Below are 23,372 nucleotides of genomic sequence, written 5' to 3' on the forward strand. Positions count from 1 at the left end.
GTGACATCACATATCATATATTTGATATTTGTCCTTGTCTACAGTTAACAGCTTGTGTCCATGGGTCTGCAGCCATGTTATATCCAATGCACTGGCAACATGTTTACATTCCTGTCCTGCCTCAACATCTATTAGATTACTGCTGGTGAGTATGCTGCCTATCATCCAGACTCCAAACCTGTTGTGTTAAACAAAGGGTAATTTCTACATAGCTAAACACACATGGGCACCAAGACTAAGACTGTACACACGCATACACACATACACACACACACACACATATATATATATATATCATTGCAATCAATACCAGTGAACCCCTTACAGAGTAGTTTTTGTTTGACAATGTCCATGTTTTGTCTGCATGTGATGATGATGATTGTTTTATATTCAACTTTTCTGAACAAGGTTACAAAGCGACATAACATAAGCGTAAAACAGTAACTCTCAAATAGTGGCCCTTTATTTACCTCAACTGCAGAGAGAACCAGACCTTTATTTCTATTTTCTTTCTATTTCTTGTTTTCTGATCTGCTCCTGTTAACTAATACACACTAATAACACTTCCTTCTTGTTTACCTGTTGTCTTGATAAATTAAAATTATTTTGCTCATTGGTAAGCTACCAACAATAAAACTTTCTGCACAGATGTTTCACATTAAAAGTGTTCCAGCAGCTCAAAGGGTAGGGTTTTAATCAAGGTATGCAGCTCTTGAAAAGTCTTAAAAAGCACTGAATTCATTCCTCCTCAATTGAAAAAAATAAATAGTAAAACCAACAAATGTAAAAACTGAGAACAGCAGAGTGGAGAGTATGACTGTTGTTGTACTAATGGATTGGTCTAATAACTGAAATATGTCATATTTTTTATGGTGGTTATATACATCTAACTGTATAGTGGATTGTAGTGAAACCTTTACTGTTGTTGGAGAGGCACTCCATTCTCTGCTACTGAGAAATGTTATTGAGATGTGTGTTTAAGTTCCATAACCCAGGTATTATCTCACGCATAAATGTTGTAACTATGAAACTGGCTCTTTTTTCAGTGCCCCAATGCCCTACCTCATCGGAGTGCATTCCAGCCTGATGGAGGTAGGTTTCTTTAACTGGTACACAGTAACCAGGTCATTCAAGATTTAAAAACCAAAAATTGCAGTGAACTATGATACGATATGTTCCCTTCATTCATACAATCAACTGATCTCTGCTTTAGTAAGAGATTGGAAAGAAAAGATTAACAGTGGGATGACTAAGTTGTTCGTATACCAGCCTGCTGTAAGAAATATAAGATGGTTAAAAAGAAATAAGATAAATAAAATTATTTATACATTTTATCTAACCTAGATCTTTAAGAGTTATTCCATATAGTACCTATAAAAAAAATGGGAGGACACTTTTGATTGTCCTATACCGTGGCAGCAAGTGTTTAAGTGAATGTATAATATAACAGTAGACACAAGAAGATTTCAGTTAAACGTTATTTATAATATTTTGTCTACTAGGAAAATGTTAAAGATATGGGGTATTGCTGAGTCCAGACGTTTTTGTTTCATGGAATCTGAGTCGACAGTACATCGTTTCTGGTATTGTCATGTTATTTCTGACTTTTGGAGGGAGGTTCAAAAGATATGTAATGCAATGAAGCTGTAATTTCAACCAGATTCTTTCTCTGTGGTATTGGGTGATGTTACAGAGACAAACAGCTGTATTATTAATTTGATTATTCTGTTAGGGAAAATGTTTATTTTTAAAGCTGCTGGTGTGGATTCCTTGAATATCAATCACTTTAGAATGTTTATTAAACGTTACTTTATTCTGGAAGGATATATTGCAAAAAGAAATGATGACGTTAAAAAACACAGGGAAAGGTGGGAGAGGTTTATTGAAGCTGAAGTTTGGTAAGGAATTTTTTTTTGTATTTAACTAAAAGAACATTAAGTGTAGAATCTAATATATTTACCCTGAGAGGCAGTCACAAGTAGGATTATGCATTTCCTTTTTTATATCCTTTAATGTTTTGTTATTTAATTTAGGTTATTAGGCCTGCTGATATATGTTGTGTGTTTGTGTTTATTAGGATGTATAGTTTTGATTTTGTATTATGGGCTGTTCTAGTGTGACTTTTGTGTTGTGTTTGTTCTGTGTTTGTTTTCTGGTGATTTATGTCAAGAATTGCAGTGAACGTTTTTACCCTGCTTCATCTGGTACTGACATCTGGTTTTAAACTGTATAGTATCCACCTGTCTTACATGCACAGTGACTTTGTGTCTTTAGTTGACTCAGTATGCTCTTTCTGTTGCTTGTAGAAAGTTCGAGGGATGGCTCTGGATGATGTGGTGGTCTTGAATGTGGACACAAACACTGTGGAAACCCCCTATGATGACCTGCAAAGCCTGCCCAATGATGTGGTGAGGAACTACTGTACAGTACAAAACATGTTTTATAAAAACAGTGCAGTTTTTAATATGGATGTAAACATTCACAGATGAAATTGTGTTCTAATATTTCAGGTTTCATCTTTAAAAAGTCGTTTAAAGAAGGTTTCAACAACAACTGGGGACGGTGTGGCTCGAGCCTTCCTCAAGAGTCAGGCAGCACTTTTCGGCAGCTACAGAAATGCTCTGCAGATTGAGTCGGTCAGTACATACTGTAGACCAGAGACATGAAGGATGCAGAGAACAAAAAAAGAGTTATAGAGTTGACATTAGTTCTTTCATTTGACTTTGGGTATGATGGCCTTATCCTTAAATACCGACAAAAACAACATTTTAACAAAGTCAAATTCCAGGGCTACTGGGCACTGAATATAAAATGTCGAATGTGCTAGAGACAGTTGGTGTGTGTTCCTGCATTTTTAGGGAGAGCCAATAACATTTAATGAGGAAACCTTTGTGAACCACCGTTCCAGTGCCATGAGACAGTTCCTCCAGAATGCCATCCAGCTGCAGCTCTTCAAACAGGTACACATACACGCACATATTTTATTTCACCCTTCCTCTTACACTCTTAATACATTGTGTGGTTCAACCTGCAGTTCATTGACGGCCGTTTGGACCTGTTGAACTCAGGAGAAGGTTTCAGTGACATCTTTGAGGAGGAGATCAACATGGGCGAATATGCAGGTGAGCCAGCAGTGATGGGTTGGTGTGTTACTTATTAAACAGGTCTATTTACATGGAAGCACAGAGTGCACCTATACTTTGATGTCAAACTACACAACATGACTCATTCCCACTTCCAGGAAGTTAAAAGACAAATCAATGGAGTCGGAGCACTTCCTTGTTGCTGAAACACATAAGGTCAATAGATAGGACACCACTGTCTCAGTGGGACACTGGTTATACACACTGCAGTGGTTTTACATCAGATTCCAGACTAGATTTCCTAGACCTTCTCAGCTAGTACCCAGCATGCCCACTACTTGATGTTGTTGACCTTCAATGTTGTGACCCCCCCCCACAGGCAGTGACAAGACCTACCACCAGTGGCTGTTCACTGTGAAGGTGAGGTAGTCTTAATACTATTATATACACATCACCTTAAAGAATACATTGCATACATTTTTGGTATTTCTGTCATTTGTTTTTGGGAATAGTGATGTCAGTGCATATTGTATGTATGTCCATCTACCCATCCAACACTTTGGTCCTGGAAAAGATACCTCAACAACTACTGGTCAGATGGCCACAAAACTGGCTATGGATATGAATGCTCCACCACCAAGCCAAACCTCTGTATTGTACACAAGAAATATACAAATCTAATCCTGCCTCTAGTGAGGCTTTAGACCTGTACTCATGCTCTTGTACAGTATGTCCATTTCATAAGAGCAAACCTTTCAAAATACACTATCTCCTCTCAAGATAACTTGGTACATACCCTCACTAACAGATTTTGTGTAAATGTTTTCTGACAGAAAGGGGGCGGGGCTATCCTCAATACAGTGAAAACCAAGGCAAACCCAGCCATGAAGACCGTTTACAAGTTTGTAAGCATGTTTCTGGCTTGTGTTAGAAATTCGAAAATGAACAGTTAGTTAGAAATGAGAATGGCAATGATCTGGCTTTGTTTGATTGTTTGACAGGCTAAGGACCACGCAAAAATGCGTATCAAGGAAGTCAAGAGCCGGCTTAAGCAGAAGGTATGTAGCTCTACACTGCCGACACACCATTCTGGACCATTTTTTGTTCTTGTAAACTGGTGTTCCAGCAGCAAAGCTGATGACAGTTCTTAGTCTCTCCCTCACAAAAAATACCTTAAACACTACCCTAACTTACCTTTACTACCTTAACTGAACCCCACCACCCCAGCCACGGTGTGCAGCCTCCCTCCCCCTCCCCATGCAGTGCCCGCGTCAAACTCCACCTCCCTGTGTCCCCACTATGCAGGAACAGGCAGAAAACGGCTTCTCCACAGCCGGGTCAGCGGTCATCGATGACGACAACATAACAGGGTTTACCTCTTCCACCAGTGCAGTCAGGAGGGAGGGGCCCCTGCGAACCTTGGACGACCACAGGCCCATCACTGTGCACTTTGGACAGGTGGGCAGAAATGATGTGGGGTGGGGACGTGGTGAGAAGGAAATGGTGTGGAGGTTTCAATGTATGAATCTACTTGTTTAACATTTGGAACACTTATTTGATCACGCCTCACTCATACCTTACAAAACACTAAAACAGAAATATGTCATTGGTGGTAACAGCTTCTTGTAATATTCACAACTGAAACACAACTCAATCTCATATCCACCCAGAAAAAATGCTTTTCAGAAATGTACAAACTTCTAATAAAAACAGTCAACAATATCTTGCTACTGCTCCAAGATTTGGGGGGAAAGATTTGGCTGTCACCATTGATATCAATTCCTGGCTGCAAATCTGCAAAAACATCTTCTCAATGTCCCATAACTCCAAACTGCAACTTATTCAATATAAAATTCTACAAAGTTCACCTCACCCAATATAAACTACACAAAATGGGACTTGCAGACAATGACACCTGTACACAGTGTACATTAAACACTGCCGATGACTACTTTCATGCCACCTTGCTCTGCCCACCCATTCAAACATTCTGGACAAACATTACACATAAACTGTGTGTCTGCTAGGAGACCTTTTCTACGTTGAACCACCATTAAAATAAGAACAACCCATACTGGTCGCCTTAACAATCACTAAATAGACAATCTTACTAAGATGAAAAGACAGAAATAATCTCTTAACATCCCACTGGCACCTTTTACAGTACATTTCAACATAAAGATAAATAGCATTTAAAAAAACAACCAAATAGATTCATTTCACAGATGTTGGGCCCCATTCATCAACATCAATTGCCTACCTGTGAAACACAAACCAGTATACATACACATGGACACATCCTAACCCAGGTAACAACCTCCCCCTACTGCCGGTGACATCAGTGCCCTCGCCTTCACTTTCTTCAACTGTGGAATAGACAAGCTCTTAAGCCCTGGCAGGATCCCCCATACTATAACAGCTAATAATTCTACATTTCCATACTGCTTATTTAACTATTTATTTATTTAGTTATTTTTTAATTCTTCCCTTATTCTACCTATTTATTTTTATTTTTCTATGTATTATTATTATTATTATTATCTTTTTTTCTTCTCTCCCATACACACACAATCATACACAAACATATGTGCCATATTTGAGATTTCCCTTAAAACACTTGGTTATTACACTAACTTAAATCACAGTAACTCCATGATCTTCTTATAATTATTATGACTATTATTTCATCCCTGTTTGTATCATGTCAAGTTCTGTACGTCACCCTGTTTTTCTTTATCTGTTCTTGTGTTTCTTTATCTGTTCTTGTGTATTCTATCCCTGTTAACAGAAGTTATCTCATTGCGCTTTTCCTATAGGGCAGGTCTAGACTGTACTCTTTATAATATTAATTACAGAGACCCAACAAATCCCACCATGAGCAAGCACTTGGCGACAGTGGCAAGAAAAAAACTTCCTTTTAAGAGGCAGAAACCTCGGGCAGAACCAGACTCAATGGTGGGCGGCCATCAGCCGCTGCTGTGTTAGGTTTTGAGAGAGAGAGAGAGAGAGAGACAGAGAGAGAGAGAGAGAGTAGAATATATATAGTAGAATAGTAATTATAGTGTTAATATTAATAAATTTGTAATAATAGGAATGACAGCTATAGGAAGAATAATGTCAGCATCAGTAACAGAGCCAATAACAACAACAGTAGTAGCAGTTGTCGAGCAGGAACACGGGGGCAGCAGACGGCCCACAACCACAGATCCAGACCCTGCAGCTCTGTAGGCAGAAAGACCTGCTGCTTTATCATTGTTGTATCTGTAAAGTCACTAATTACAGTACAGTTCCCTACTACAGTTGGGACTACAACTTGAGCCCCATGTTTTTAAATTCTCCTTGGGAAGTGTAGGTCAAACTAAATCTAAAAATAAGTGTATCAAGTCTGTGTCTTCAGATTTGAAGCCCCCTCCCCCAATTGTGGACAATGAGCAGGACTGCTTTTTTTCTGTTTTCATTCTTTGCACTGTGCCAATTGAACTGTGACATTGTTAACTGTAAGTTTTTACACAATTATAATTTTCTGTTCCCATAAAATAGCTCCAAACATTGTTACAGTACTGTATATATATGCCTATGGGTCTCTCTGGTGAGGAAGTAGATATGCTGAATAAGTTGTTCCCTTTTTTTTTCATATTATTTTTTCACTTCCACAGGCTCGGCCACCAATGCTGTTGAAGAGGCCAAGCAGCAATGTGAGTCTGGAAAGCAGCGTGGACCAGTAAGTCTACCTCCATTAGATACAGTATATCCCACTGTCGATGATTAAGAAAGGACATTTACATATTAAAATAGCCAATGCATGAATGTTGAAGTAGAGGGGTAAAACCAGCTGATAGGATTCTTTGAGTTTGTAAAGGAGAGCAAGAAATGTAACATTATAAACCCATATTAGCCTTCTGAACATCTTGTTAACTGGTGAGTTATTTAGGAGTGAGTGTCTGTTCTTATTCAAGTCCCCTCACTTCCAATATAAATGCATTGTTAATGTTTTAACACTTCCTGCAGCTGCTTCACAGTAAAATCCACCCAGCGGTGCTTACCAGCTTCATACCATTCATTTGACTTTACTACATTCTCTGTGATATTTTGAGCACTCTTTTTATTGTGGTTTTATCCAATAGAACACAGTAAATGTATGTAAGGACCCGGATCCAAATTTCTCAAAACCTGAAAATCAATAAGGTCCAAGCTTATCGATACTGCTGTCGAGACTACCGGGTCCTATAACGTAACGTTATGTCTCAAGAGACAAGAGTCGTGTCATTTCAATCAGTAAAATTTTTTTATTTAATTGAATTGCCTGCCAACTGCCTTTAAACTAAACGAAGAAGTTGAATGACTCACGCCCTTGTTCGCTTCATTTCTCATTTGGTCAGTTGGTTGCTTGCTAGGATGGCTGAACGTGCAAAGCGGTCAAAGGCTTGGCTACATTTACATTACATAAGTTAATTTCTTGTAAGGGGGGGGACACAACGTCGATGCTAAAGCACCTCAACGTTGTGCAGCAGTGAAACAAAATGTAGTACCTTCGTCTGTCTTCGAGTCGGAACACCGCCAACTCTGGCTGCCGTTGCGGGACAATCATCCTCCTCCACCCAAGGTATGCATGGTGTGGGAACCTCAGCTTCCCCCAACTAGCAAATCCGTTCGTTGACAATAATAATCCAATTGATAATTATCCAAAAATATGCAATCTCTTAAAGTGACAGTATAGACATTAACCAACACTTTAGAATGAAAACGAAATTGTTATTGAAACATAAATAAAACAGTTTCTTCAATATTTAGCACGTTTTAACAAATTAAATGTCTCACTTGCCTTTTGTCTGATAGAAGAACATTTGGAGGGCCTAGTAATGAGTTGTGTTTAATGATCGGATAAATGCCCAGCAGTTTATTGAAGGCTAGGCAAATTTCATGTTCAGAAATCAAACAGTCACAGACTCACAGTTAAGCAATAAAAGCAATACCCGTTCTGTTAAGGATTTATTGTCGTCTTGTCTTTCCACCAAATTAATAGAAAAGTATCGATAGAGGTATCAATAAAGACTTGGATTGTTAAGCAGTCTTGAAAATGTTATCAATATCAATAAAAATGAACGATCCCCATCCCTAATCCTGAGTGCATTTTCAAGAAAAATCTTTAGTTGCTTCATTGAAGTGAGTAAGCTTGATTTATTGAGGATTTAGATTATTTTCAATTTGATAACTGATGAGAAAACCTAAAAATGAAATGTGTTTTCACTTATCAGAAGACAGTTATGTAAGTCTGAAATGCAACGTGTACGTAAGTAGCCCACATTAGAGTGAGATTCTTCCCTACAGTTGAAAGATAGAGACAGTTAATGAGCAGTATTAACTGTGTTGCAGCTCTGTACTGCTACAGTGGAACAGACAAGATCAGACTCCCTTCAGCTGCCAAATACAGGCACACAGTATTCAGAGTTTTTAGGGTTTTTTCAGCAATTAAACAGATTTTATTCATTGGTTTGTTTTGTTTGTGCCATTGTGGTCTAATTTCCTTTTCAACTAACTGCACAGCTTCCTTCAGGCTCTTTCAAATGAAAAAAATCTAATAATACTTATTAGTATATTAACATACTAATCCCAATATACTGTGTGTAAATACAAATAAAAACTGATACTCTTGAGATTACAAATTCTCAAGCGTCCTTTTCTTAATTTTCCTCTTCTTTCCTGTTCCTTTTTAATGGACTTAATTAACATATCTGTAATAAGCTGTGAATTTCCTGTTATCTTCCTCCTTCTCACTGTAGCTCTATCCGTCCTACTCGTCACTACACAGTCTTTCTCTCTGAGGATTCATCCGGAGACGAGCTCCAGTACGACGATGACTCCATCTCTGGGTTTCCTGACAGCTTTCTCTCCTCCGTTCCTTTTGAGTGGTCGCCTCTGTACGCATCTCTCTGATTGGCTTTGCACTATTGACTAATTAACTTCTTTCTAATGAAATGTGTGTATGTGTGTGTACATATGTTTTAATGGAGGACATTATGGTCTTTGTATAGGAAAATCTTGGGAATAGGTTTTGATAAGAGGGTTAAGAGTAGAATTCTGATTTACATAAGGCACTGGTGGATTAGGTATGGCATGCAAGTTGATCATGCATGTGTGTTTGTGATGCAAAAACCCAACCCGACCCCAATCGCTCATATATATGTATGTATAAAGGCAAGTGTAAGTTTTGTTTGGACCTGACAATAGAGTTGTGTGATATGATGAAAGACGTCATATCACATGAATACTATGAATTAGGAAATGCTTGTCAGTAATGTAACTTGTAAGTGCAGAGGATTTACAGGGCAAGATTTGTCAAGCGGTAGAGATTTTGCTACAGAGGTAGCTATCCCTTTAACATCTCTGGTTGTATTAGGCCTTTGCAAGCAATGTTGCAAATCAATGAGAAGGACAGCTTTATTCCAAAGGTTCCTGACTTGTCAGGTACTCACTGGATTAGCCAAAAACAGACAGCTCAGGTTATTTTAACTCTAAATGGTTTTGCAATTGATTTTCCAGGACATTTTGCTGCATCATGTTTATATATCACGTTCGTGATATAAAATTACTTATGACAGAAGATTTTATCCATATCAGGCTGCTACGGTGGAATTAAAGTTCTGTATGAAGTTGGCTAACATTGAGCTCTAGCCTCTTAAGCCCTCTGGCTTCATTACTTTCCTTTTCTGTTGGGCTCTGTATTTTTTTAGCAAACATTACTCAAACAGAAGTAGATAGTGAATTTGTCTATTTTCATCTGCGGATTAATACACATTTGGTGTTGTAGTGAGGTATTTGATTCAATAAATAAATACAGTGCCCATGTTCATCATAATGAAGAAATTATGGATTTCAAGGGATTTGTTGACAATAAGAAAAATATAGACTATTGCCAGCCTTCTCCCTAGAGAGAGTGCAGGGATAAACACAGCATGTCATAATCATAGACTCAGAAGAATAATAAATGATAAAAAAGTGTGTCCTTTTGGGGTAAAAGGGCAATGCTACGTTTACGGGTTGGGTACAGTGTTTTGACCCATGAAGACATTTAGTGTGTGAGAGAAATAAATAACCATAACCATCTCACTGCAGGCCACAGCCGTACCGCTCCCTGAAGGAGGTTGAGTTGATAGAAGGGGACGATCCTGGTTTTGGGGCAGAAAGTCACACTGCCCCTCCCAGCCCAGTTAATGAGAAGTTCTCCAATGTCAACCTGCTGGGCGATATCTTCGGCTGCCAGGACGAACCTGACAGCCAACCAGTTACCTTGGCAAAAAGTCTTGAGGACCTGAGGACTCCAAAAGACTCTGAAGAGCTACAAGCCAAGTTCACCTACCAGGTCAGAGGTCCAAACTCTCTGCAGCCAAAAGATGTTTAATACTGTCTTAATAGTGTTGTTTCCGAAAAGACCACATTTGGTCCAGATAGACTAAAACCACTTTGTTTTGGACCAGAGCAAAATACCTTGTCAATAAATGCCCAGATGGCCATGGTCTATTGTGGATATTTATGGTCCTCAGAGGATGATTCCTAAGGATTGGTGATGGCCACCTAAACCTTCATCCAGCACCTCTGTCATGTGAACTTTTCCTTTGAACAAAAAAGTATCTGGTCATTGTGTTGTATTGCACGTGCTCCTGAGATCTTTATGAATTCTGACTCACTATCCATATTCTCCCAACAAAGCTGACAAAGCACGTGGAGACTATCTCTGAATGTTTTTATTCTTCTGCATTACCACCATTGGGCCATACCAGTGGTTTTGCATATTGAAGCCAAATAACTATCTGCTTATGCCTTCTGTTAGTGCCAGTCATTTTCCAAAGCATTCAGCCATATTTTAGCTTTAGTAATATTTTGCCAAATTTTTTAATTTTCTAAATGAAATGTTCAGGTGATACACCCACCTTAAAGTTCTGTACTTCACCTGCCAAAAAACACATCTGCATTTATAACTCACAGTAAGTTCTGTTCTTGTTTTGATTGAACAGACTGTACTCCGTGAAGCACACCACATTTCTGACTAAAACATTTTAGCTAGGAAGGATGAACGACTTTTTCAACTTTACTGTGAACCTTCAAGAGAGCGCTGAAATCAGGATGGCTTGTCACACATGTAGGTGCATCTGCTGCATCGCTGCCTTGCTCTTAACTCCCTGCGATTCCAAAATGTCACATTCATGGCAACAAGAAAACTGTTGCGGATTGCATAGTTTGCCGTGTGTAACAATTCCAGCACCAGCTCCTGTCTGTTGGTTCAAAGGCTGGTGCTTTTAGTACAACCAATGCTGAACAAGACATTTTTAGGCGACCAAAATGTTACAATTAACTTTAATGAACTGAAAATACACTGTGAAATGGTCAAAGTTCTTAGAAAAAAACTCAGACAGCACCCAAAAACAAGTTCACAGCTAGTTAAATGTACACTCTATCATGTTCCTTCTATCCTGACAGGTTGCCGTGATAGCATCTTGTCAATCACAAGGTAGAAAAGCATACCCTGTTTACTCTAAATGTGACCATAATTTACAAAATAGTTAGGAAACTGTTTACTGAGGTAATATTTCCAGTGAGAAGAAGGGTCATTTTCTCATAGACTTCTATACAATTGGACTTCTTTTTGCAACCAGTGGAGTCACCCCCTGCTGGCCATTAGAAATAATGCATGTTTAAGTCACTTGTGCATTGGCTTCACTTTTCAGCCCCCGGAGGTTGCTGCTTGGTTCGACGTAGAAGAATGGTGCGTTTATGTGCTGTCGTGTAGCTACAACTGTCTTCCACGCTGAAGTCCGCGGAATAATTTCTGTAGACCAATACAACTGTTAAATTTATGACAAGTTTCAACAACACTCATGTCTGATAATTATTTGTATTCCCTGTTGAGTTCACAAACATCACAGCGTATGAATGTAATACTGTGTGGCAGCTGTTTGGCAAGGTTCTGTCATCAAACCTTCACTTCAGCACATGAATGCACCAACAGGAAGGATTCACAGATCACTCTGCCATTTTAACACAATTAAAACTCTCAAATTAAATAACTTTTCAATGAAAACCAGTGTGGATGTATGTTTCATTTAGATACATTAGCTATGTTGAACATGTTTCAAGTCTCTGCGAATAGATTTTTAGTATTTTACTTAAATGAACTGAAACCAATTGGCCCCTGGAAGGTAGGAAAAACACATTTAAAAATTACATTGCCACTTGCATGAATTAGGAAATGGTTGTCAGTAATGTAAGTTGTAAGCACACAGAATTTACTGGGCTGATTATGAAAAACCGCTGGTGTGGTCCTTTAAAGTCTGAATTATTTCTTATGTTTGCAGCGGATGGACTTGAGTGTCGGTGAACATTCGCGAACACTTCCAGGCCTCAAACTCTCCAACCCTTACAACAAGCTGTGGAGTATAGGGCAGGATGAAACAGCCTTGCCCATTTGTGTGCCTCCTACCTGCGATAGACCTGCGCCTGTCCAACTTCCTGTGCAGACTGATGCCCACTCTCCAAACCATGAAAGCTACGGCCTGGGCCCCGACCCTTTGGACCCTTCCATCCCCGGCAACATCACCATTCCACGTCCCCATGGAAGGAAGACGCCTGAGCTTGGTAGTGTCCTAGCACCCCCCATGGCCCAGTCGCGCTCTAAACCAGCAGGAGCTGGTGAAGGAGGGACTACATTAGGGGGACAAGAGTTTAGGCAAGCCCTGAGCATGACCACAGATGGAGACCTGCTAAAGCCCACCAAGGCCGCCAAGGACAGTATAGATCTGATAAGCCTGCTAGACCCTCTTAAAAGCTCAGCAGCGACCAGTTCCACTTCACTGAGTGATGGGGTAGATATTGGTGTGTCGTCATCTTCCTGTAAACCAACACTACCACCAAGGTCTTACCCACAGGGCTTGCCTCCTTTCCCACTGCATACTCACATATCACTCAACCCTTTTGCCCAGTCTCTGCAGCACACCTCCCCTCAAATGCATTACTCACCAACTGTAAGTGGGAATCCCTTCAGTGCGGTCTACGGGCCTCCACCAGGCTCTTACTTACACACACCACCCCAGCCACAGTCCTTTTCTACACTACCGGGGCTCTACAGACAGCATTCGCCAGGCAGTTCAACTCTGCCACCCAGCTATGGACTGCTCCAGTCCGCCTTCCCCTCCTCAGTCACCTCCCCGCCTCAGTCCTCTGCCAGCAATCACCCTCTTTCCAGCCTGGCAGACTCCACGTCAGTCCCCAGTACAGCCATGAACATACTGGCAAAGCCCCTTCGTGCTGAGGGAGGCAGCCAGAAGACTCACGATCCTTTTGGGGATCTACTGACTATGGCCAAGCCAGCTACACCCCAAAAGAAGAAGGTGGAGGACCTTCGGAAGAGGTGGGAAACATTTGACTAAAATCTGTGAATATGTACTGAGATGCCCCTCTCTGTCACTACCCAAACTTCCCTCACTTCTGTATCAGGACCCTCTGTTGCAGTAAATACTACGTTAGGTCTAATACACATAATCATAGAAGAATAGCTTTAGCTGAGATTAATGACATGCTGAGGAATGCAACTTGAGAGTTCTGTAAGATTCTTCCTAATCGTCTATTCCAAAGTGATGAATGACCGAAAAAAATGAAGAAAAGAGTGGATGACAATATCTGTTGGCTCTGCCAGTTTTTTAGCCTTATGTTATGTCACAATTTATGTACTTGAATCATTTAGCAAATTCTGAATACAAATTTCAAAGTAGAGATTTCCAGAGACAGTAAATGCAACATTTATAGATATTGTTAGCTAACTAGAACTAAAATTAGTTAGGAAACATTATTACATTATAACATTATTTCCCCTGCAAGCTAACATTAAAGGTACTTTTAAGACGGCAAGCAGTTGCTGCTGCCACCTTCATTGTTTCGAGTGTAAAGTCAACAACTGAAGTAGGCAGCAGCGGTAAGGAGAAGAGAGGGTGTATGTGGCTCTCATGAACGTGTACGGTTATTTGCCACTGCTGTCTGAGTTGATGATGGCTTAACTTGCTTGCTACTCTGCTTGCTACCGCAGCTCACCGTGTGACCATGGCAACCACAGAAACCACACAGAGGAAAACAATTCAGGAGCTCATTTTACTACATTCTGAGTTCCCTGAATCATACACCTCTTCACCAGCAGTGAACAATCATAGTTAGAACAAATAGTTAGTTAGACTTGCCATGTTAATTGTATCATATTGCTAACCATTTCATTATAAGCTGCTCTTTTTCACTATTTGATGAGATTAGAGTAAGTTGATAGCAGCAACCTGTAGCATATGGTACAGGTTGTTAGTGCGTTAGGATGTATCCAGTAGTTGGTTAGGTGCTCCCTGCTGCTGCCTATTTGAAATACAAAATACAACTCATGTCGCCGGTTGGCTGACGCGGTAGTAACTGCTTGCTGTCTGAAAACACCTCAACTCACAAGCTAACACCCAGTATTAAAGATATAATCCTTAAGATTTTCATTACATCATAACCCCATTTTAGATTCTGTTGATGGTTAGAAATTTCAGAGCTACAGCCATTGAATGTCTTTGCATCCTGTAATTACCTCTCTATATCATAGATTTCATTGTTATTGGGAGAGTCTGCCTGTCCTGTGCGGGATTCAAATCGTGAACCCATGCAAAATGGATTCACAGTAAACTATGCATGCACGTACTGGACATGAAGCAAAAGACAACACTAGATCATTAGTACAGTTTTACCATGTTAGACGTCATTGTTGACTGTCTTCTTTATTACAACGATGTGACATAAATCCTCACAGCCCACAGTTTGTTGCGCTGTAAACAGATACACAAGTTGTTCATCCTCTATTATATTTCTGACAAGGTAGCTTCTCAAGGTGTATTTGCTGCTCCCAGTGGTTGATACAGGTGTCCTTTCCCTTGTCATTACCACCAGTAACCCCAAATCAACCAGGACTGAAAGATCATAAGTTAAAATAAATAGCTTTTATTACCAAAACGCAGTTTGTAAGTGGTACTTTCATGTATGATGAAAACGTTTTTTTTATTGTCAGTTTTACTGGTTGACTGTAATGACATGATTTTCTTCTACTGCTGTGTATTGTGGATATGGAGTACAGTTGTGCAAATTCATCAGAGATGACGTATCATTTACTGACACAGAAGGTCCTGATCCAGTTGGTAGGAATGGTCATGTGGTGACACCCTAGTACACACACATGCACAAACCTCCCCTCCCACTACCATCAGCTCTGCTTCTGACCAGTGACAAACAGGAACGTGTGTGTGGTGAACAAATGGAGAATGTGGACTGTGTCAGCCCACAACACTTAAACTCACCTGTACCTGTTTAAGGTTCTCTTGAATTTGGATATTTTGTGTTGTTTCATTCACCTGCCATTCTACCCAGGAAATTCCACACAAAGCAGGCTTTGCTTCAGATGTTCAGATGCCAACAATTCTCAGCCGTCGCCACTCACTAACAAATTGCTAACACAATTCTTTGCAAAGCAGCTTCTCGTGTGTTTCATCTGTCTTTATTGCCACCACATTAGCGTAGTGCTCAGTATAGATCAGTATAGACTTGACTTTAAAAATAGTATTTCCTGAAAGAGGATATCTATCACACTCACAACAGCAAATGTCTTAATGATGTCAACTTCTACGATTAGCTTGTATTATTAATAGTAGCTAGTCTGCTATAATTGATAAACATCCTAATGGCATTATGGTACTGTAGCTACAAAATGTGGTGCATCTCACTCACGCAGTTCGTTCACCTATGGATGTTTTTGGTAGCTTCATGCACAGTGTTTTTCTTTTTTCTTTCTGCCATTCATGGTGAATCCCATCTCTGGCTTGTCTCACTGACCTGTCAAAATGTGTTGCCTCCTACTGTTAAGAAACTTTTTAAGAAACCCTGCAAGCCTACAACAGACTGCAATGTCCCTAAAATAAGTTTAAACATTTCTGTCTAATTAAATATGTGGGGACTTTGAAACACTTTATTTTATACTATGTTGTTTAATGGGTCTTTTCACCAATTCTGCTGCTGATGTATGCACTGTTGGTTTTTGCCTTAGTCAAGTATTACTTTGTATTTGATGACAGTGATTGGCTAATGAGTCACAGGCTGCTTACACATTGTGATGTCAAATGTGCATAGAGAGCAGAAATAATGGTTCACAGTTTTGCCACCAGTTTCTCTTTCAGCTGTTCTGACTTCTCAGAAATTGTGTGGGTGTCACGCCTTGTCAGCCTTTACTCCTTTTGAGGCGATACTGGGGCGTTCATGTGTGGTGAATGCCAAAAAGTCCTAATCGATTCAAAGTGCTGTACAGATTTAGTTGCTGTTATGTGTGTTTGATTGTTTGTTTATTTGTGTGTGTGTGTGTGTGTGTGTGTGTGTGTGTGTGTGTGTGTGTGTGTGTATACAGATTACACTATTTTTTTTTTAAGACTGAGAGAAGAGTTGTGATTAGTGTCCTACTGCACTTGCTTAAAATACAGCTATTTCATCATAACATGTCAGCTTCACTTGCTTAAAATTGACTGTATTGTGTTGAGCTACGCAGGACTTATTCATTACCTTATTACTTTTTCTCCCCAATTATGACTGTATATCTGTCAATTGGTCCAGATGCAGATATCTTGTCCGCTGCTTCATATTTACATGCCATTTCAAATGAAAATTCATGGTTCCCATGGAATGATTCCTGATTCTTTTAACTTGTGAAACCCTGTCCATTCCTTTAGCGCCACCATCAGATATTTCCACTTGCTCAACTTTTGTCCATGACATTATACATCAAGGGACATGAATTTGTGGGTTTCAGAGGATGAAACTTATGTCTTTGGTGACTGACCTTTTCTTTAGCACCACCATCACACCAAATGTCCACTTGTACAAAAGAAATATTAAAATCAATATCAAAATATTAAAATCCAACACTGTGCTCCAATTTGTCTGGATTTCTTACAAAATGTAATTTTTTATGTCTTTCCCCTGTTAGTTTGGAGAGATTGTCAAACTAAGCTAACCCTGTACAGTTTGAAATGATTACTAAGGATGACACTGAGTCACTTGTAATGTCAGCATGTGGAAGGCTGAAACAGTGAGTCCACTGGAGTTGCCTGCTCAAAGGCCAAATCATTTCAAAGGAAAATGTCAAGCGTCTGTTTCTGTTGATTCGTTCTGACCCTCAGTCAGTTCACTTTGTAGAAGTTGTGTAGAAGCCTCAGTTATAGAAATCAATTTTATAGAAACATTGCCAACACTTAACCTAGCTTAGCATGATGACTGAAAGCAGCAGGAAATACTTACCCTCTGTCAAAAGCGTAATCATATACCTTCCAGAATTACAATGAAACTACAATGGAAAAAAACACATGGGACAGGAAATAATGTGAGAAGGGTCGCAAGCATTTGCTGCTGGCGCTATCATGGCTAGCATGATCACAATAACACTTGTTATTGTTAAGTTGAAAATGATGTACCTTTTTTGTCAAAGACTTTATTGACTGTGTTCTTAATCCTCATCACTACACTTGGCAGCCATGCAGCCAAGATGTCAAAACTTACACACTGTCTGATTGACTGGACAATCAGTTGGATTAAAATCTTGGCGAAGGAAACGAAGATCAGTGTGCATTTGGAAGCATCTCATCTTCTTCAAATGTCTACTTTGAAGTGAACTCAGGTGCAGTTTGTGGTGTGAATGCAAAGTGGACTAACCACAAGACTGTGGCCCCATTTCCACCTGGTGTTAACATATGATCTGTATCTGGATAATGACATCCTATCCATGGGTATTTGCATTTACACCTATTATTAAAATGTATTATTGGTTTTACCTGTATTGTGATCAGCTCTCAATATGCAAATTAGTTAGACTGGGCTGTCGGACTTATCACATAGACACGGCGCATCTCAGCAATGCCACAAATGACATCATTCATTATTTTTGTGAGGGAACTATAGCTAGCTGTTGCCTGGCTTGCTAGCTAGCAGGAAGAGACGTACTTACAGCCTTACACAGCTGCCACTGTATCTTGACTTTTCAGCTTTGGAATTGTTGGAGGAAGTATCATTATACACTTTGAACTTGAGCTAAGCTAGCTGTTTCCCCGGCCTCTAAACTAGGCTGAACCTGTCCTGGAATCTGTGCTGGACACACAGAGATGAACTTGATATGTTCATAGAAATTAATTTATATTGATCTCCTCATCTGACTCTGAGTAAGATGATAAACAAGAGGATTTCCCAAAATGTCAGACTGCTCCTTTAAAGGTCCCTGGGGAGTTTTTTTTAATTTATTTTTTTAAGTTTGAATCTTGCATTATTTACGTCCATGTTTACTAGCTTGCAGTCTTTCACCTTCTCTACATTTGTTGGCGCGTTGCTGCATATCTTGGCATGTTAACACCACTTGTATATCAGTGGAATAATGTGAAACCATTGGCTGGACTGTTTAGAATATAATGCCTTCATTGTCATTGCACAGCTATACAACGAAAGTTAGTGCTTCCCCTGAGCAGTACATACAATATAAAAAGAAAAATCTCACACACATATGCACTGCATATTAAGGGCTACACACATAAATAGAAGTAAAGTATAATATAAATCTAAAATCTATAAATAAATTTATATTGCACTGCTCCATGAGATACGGACAGTCTTACACAGAGTTCAGTTCTCTGATGGCACTCGGGTAGAAACTTTTTCAGAGGTCTGGAGGTGCGGGTCTTGATAGACCTGTAGCACTTTCCAGAGGGCAGCAGAGCAAAAAGGTGGTTGCCTGGGTGGGATGAGTCCTTGATAATGTTTGTGGCCCGGCGTAGACATCGGATTCTGTGTATGTCCTCAAGTGACGGTAGCTGAGTGCTGGTGATTTTCTGTGCTGATTTGATGAGTGTCTGAGGACAGGTTAGCTCTTCTTAATGTCCTAAGGAAGTAAAGCCGCTTCTGTGCCTTCTTCACCAGATAGGTTGTGTTAACAGTCCATGTGAGGTCCTGGGAGATGGGTGTACCTAGGAATTTAAAGATGGTCACTGTCTCCTTTGATGTATAAGGGAGCAGGTTCCTCTTTCTGTTCCCTGTTTATCACATCACCTGAATGCATGTGCACACAAGACAAACAAAATGGGGACGCACTCTGCTCCATACTACTTCTAGAGGTCATAAACTCCACAGAGTACCTTTTGAGTGAATATAATGTTAAAATCATCTGTCCGTACTGGACTTTTCTATCATAAATGTAAAATGATGAAAGAAACTAAAAAATATCCTGCTTTTTTGCTATTTGCCATCCAAGATAAAAGCTAAATTCAAAAATGAAGGTCCTAAATTCTATATTTTTGTATGCTTGATTTTTTTTTTCTTCTTCTGTGCTATAGTAAAATATTTGGTCAGGATGAATCCTATGAGTTGAATTGAAATGGTAGAAGAATAATGTATCTTCCAAGTACATTAATGTAAATCATAAATCATTAGTGCTCCCCCACAAACTACTCATGTTTTTCCTTTTAGTTTTAAATTACGCTTGTGTATTGAAAATAACTATAATACACTGGCACTTTCTTGTGTTTCTTATAATTATACCTCACTTAATTAAGAGACCATCATATACTTCAATTCAGTCTTATTTACTGTATATAGCGCCAATTCATAACAGAAGTTATCTCATTGCACTTGTCCTATAAAGCAGGTCTAGACCGTACTCTTTATGAGAGAGAGAGAGTGAGAAGCTGCACCAAAAGATGAATTCCTGAATACAACTCAAACTTGGACCTAAAAAAGTGGGACATTTTGCAAAATTACATTCAAATAATCTTCAGAAAGGACTCTAACAAAGAGGTAGACACAATAATCAACAAGAACAGAAGAGGAAATATTATCTTTGGATATATTTTTTTAAAATCAAAACAACTGGCTAATTGTCAAGCTAGCTAGCAACTGTTAACTGCTACCTGCTACTGTTACCAACATTCCAAAGGAGAAACTGCACTGAAGAAGCCAACAGAAGAATTACTTTATAAAGATGAGAAGAAAAATTAAAGGATCCTTGTTGGTAACATTAATATATCTTGTAAACTGTGCATAGTTTTTTGCCAGTGTTTGTAGGCTAGAAAAGCTTGCAAAGTAAATTGTCAGCCTAGCTCCCCTTAGAGTAAAGAAGTCGTTGCCATGGAAACCAATCAGAAGGCAGCACAGCTCAGAGTAGAGAGCAAGGAGATTCAGGACCCTGCTAAATGTAAAAGTGGAACAGCTAGGGAGAAACACAAGGACAAGACACTCCACGAAAACCCAGAGATCCTCTTCACTGACTATGCCCAACTAAAAGAAGGAAGGAAGAACAACCTCATATTCTTCACTGATTCTAAATCTGGAAAGATACTCTGTGCAGCAATTATGCATATGTATCCAGCGAGGGCATCGGCTCAGGAGGCATATTAAAGATCTGTAAAGATGAACATGTTGACAAGGATGCTTACCATCACATACTACATACACCAAAGGGAAAGGTCATGGTCCAAGGGAATGACGCACACCTGGAGTCCTTTCAAGAGCCATTTCCCCTGTTGAAAGCTGAGGCGGACAACAAGAGGATCAATATCCCCTCTGACAGTGAAGATGATGAGAGCCCATTAGGGAACCCCACCACCTTGTCCATCTCTGCTCCTCTGAAGGAGCTGAAGGAGAGTATGGCCCTGCTGGAGCTGGACTTTGCTGAATTCAAAGAGCTGACCCAAGCCAGGCTGTCTGACCACCCAGACAACACTGCAGCTTAAAGAGGAGCTCCAGCAGCTAAAGAGAGACAACCAGGGCTTGGCATCTGACCTCAGAGAGGCCCTCAAACAGGAGAACAGTGTGCTCCATGCACAGTAAGCCAAAGTGAAAGAGAATGCTGAGAATAGAGAAAGGCGCTTCACCAGGCAAGTCCAACACCTGACAGACAAACTCTCATCAGTCCCCACAATGACAAGTACAGAGACACAGACTCTCCCTGCCAGTGTCCCAAACTCCTGCCTTTTCCACCCTCTCTACTCTGCGCTCAGCCCAACAACACCCTGGCACATGCTGATACATCCACACAGCCAGCTGCCAACAGCCAGCTCTGCCCATCCAAGCTTCCCTCCACTCAGCCTGTAGAGGAAGCCCCACAAGTGGTCCTGCTGGCTGACTCGAATGTGAAATTCCTGTACACAAAAACGCTTTTTCCTGGTAAGAAAGTCCTATCTAGACGCTGCAGCTCAGACAATGAAGTTTTTATAAAAAGGAGACTCTCAAGAGCCCTCAAGGCCTGGTGATCCACAAAGGAACAAATGTTCTACACAGAGTTTGTAAAGACACTGCTGAGGCAGTGAGGAAGATGGCAGACCAGGCCAGTAAGGAGTTGCCTGACACCCACATTGTGGTCTCCACCCTGCTGCCTAGTACCGACACCCCTCCTCATGTCATCCATGGCATTAATATGGAGATCAGAAGAGGATGTGCCACCTTACACAACATCCACCTGGCCCTCCACCCAACCATTGGCACTTGGGACCTCTATGATGGACTCTATCTACACAGAGTGAGTGAAGATATTTGCAAAGACCCTCAAAGACAAATTCTAACAAAATGTAAAGAAACCTATTTGGAACATTGGAAAGAAGAAACTAAAAGCCAAAGTAGATCAGAAATGTATCTGGCCCTAAAAAGAGATGATGAATTGGCAGAATATCTCTCTACCGTCAGAGACAGAAAGCAGAGACAGATCCTAACCAAGTACAGGCTCAGTGACCACAAACTGGCAATTGAAAAAGGAAGACACAAAAATGCCCAAATGCATTAATGCCCATACAAACACGCACAAACAATACTTCATTTAACTCACTTGTTCAATTCGACATATCTTCTCAGTTTATCTCATTTTAAAATGTATTTGAATTTTCACAATGACCATATCCATGAAATCTTTCACTATCTCTATGTGTAACATACAGGGAATCACTTCTCTGTTTGGACAGAAAAACAAAACCCATGAATGAAGAAAACAAAAGATTAGATTAAGATGGTGTAGTCCCTCATTCATCCAGGAGTGTTCTATTGTAGAAAAGGTTTCAGTCGTAGTCTACGACTGAAATGTCTAGGACTACGACTGAAACCTTTTCTACGATAAAAGATTAGATTCTTATTAGATAAAAGATTAGATTCTTATCATCCAAGAGACCTGGTATAGATCTGATTCCAACCTCCACTGCCCCCCAAATTACAAAGAAATCTTTATGTCCTTAATTAAAAACCCAGCACTTAAAAGAGGGAGAGATTCAGGAGGGATTGGATACAAATCAAAACTATCAAAATATATGACAATAAAATCTGAGCCTTCCCACATTTGGATCAAAATAACAAAAAACATCACATATACAGAAAGAGATTTGTTTTTATGTACAATATATGTTCCTCCTCCTTCCTCCTACTACAACGAGGAAATCTTCCCACATCTCCACACCCAGATCTGCAGATTTCAGGCCCAGGGAAACATGCTGATATGTGGAGACCTCAATGCACGCACTGGTTCCCGTCCAGACTCAAACTCAGAGAATGGTAACAAACATATTTGGACAAAACTTTCCCCAAAACACCACAAACCTTTCTTGCCATAATTCTGACACCCAGGTAAACAAGAATGGAAGAGACCTGCTCCTGCTCTGTCAAAGCTTCGGCCTGTACATTGTTAATGGTAGGTTTAGAACTGAATCTTTGGGAAGACCCAACTTCTGCTCTCCTCTTGGCAGTAGTACAGTAGATTATATGATAACAGATTTAGACGCTCTCCCTCTCAGTTCATTTATAGTTAAACCACTAACACCTCTGTCTGATCACAGCCAAATTACTGTGTTCATTATAAGGACAGAAACTAATACTTCACAAACTGAACCAAGTAATCTGTTTAACATAAGAAAAACATACAGATGAGCTCCAAACAGTGCACCAGAGTTCCAGAAGGCAATCGGAAGCCAACAAATTAAAACACTCTTAGACAACTTTCTGGACACCACGTATGTTCACAGTAAAGAAGGCATAGATCAGGGAGTTCGAAAAATTAACAAAATCTTCATGACTACAGCTCATAAATCCAAACTGCAGAAATCCAAAACAAAAAGAGATATATGGTTTGACATAGAATGCCAACAAAAAATAGTTAGTACACAAAAAAACATCTGACAATGATCGAGGAGTCCATAAACTCAAATAGATCCTGGGAAAATTGACATTTGG

General features: G+C 39.9%; 1 protein-coding gene across 2 annotated transcripts in view; it reads left to right on the plus strand.

The window, feature by feature from the left end:
- dennd1a (DENN/MADD domain containing 1A) overlaps positions 1-17,051 on the plus strand; it is a 53,598-nt gene extending 36,547 nt beyond the window's left edge. The window contains exons 10-23 of one of the 2 annotated variants that reach the window (XM_044173541.1): positions 45-145; positions 1,047-1,092; positions 2,307-2,408; positions 2,511-2,636; positions 2,859-2,960; positions 3,035-3,122; positions 3,463-3,503; positions 3,917-3,988; positions 4,085-4,141; positions 4,389-4,541; positions 6,740-6,804; positions 8,864-9,001; positions 10,197-10,443; positions 12,434-17,051. In XM_044173541.1, coding sequence (XP_044029476.1) covers positions 45-145; positions 1,047-1,092; positions 2,307-2,408; positions 2,511-2,636; positions 2,859-2,960; positions 3,035-3,122; positions 3,463-3,503; positions 3,917-3,988; positions 4,085-4,141; positions 4,389-4,541; positions 6,740-6,804; positions 8,864-9,001; positions 10,197-10,443; positions 12,434-13,504 — 2,409 coding nt within the window. In that variant the 3' untranslated portion in view covers positions 13,505-17,051. The remainder of the gene's footprint in view (positions 1-44; positions 146-1,046; positions 1,093-2,306; positions 2,409-2,510; positions 2,637-2,858; positions 2,961-3,034; positions 3,123-3,462; positions 3,504-3,916; positions 3,989-4,084; positions 4,142-4,388; positions 4,542-6,739; positions 6,805-8,863; positions 9,002-10,196; positions 10,444-12,433) is intronic. The other variant, XM_044173542.1, reaches the window with a different exon arrangement.
- The last annotated feature ends 6,321 nt before the right edge of the window (positions 17,052-23,372 follow it).

This window comes from Siniperca chuatsi, linkage group LG18, assembly GCF_020085105.1.
Source record: "Siniperca chuatsi isolate FFG_IHB_CAS linkage group LG18, ASM2008510v1, whole genome shotgun sequence".
Lineage (NCBI taxonomy): Eukaryota > Metazoa > Chordata > Actinopteri > Centrarchiformes > Sinipercidae > Siniperca > Siniperca chuatsi.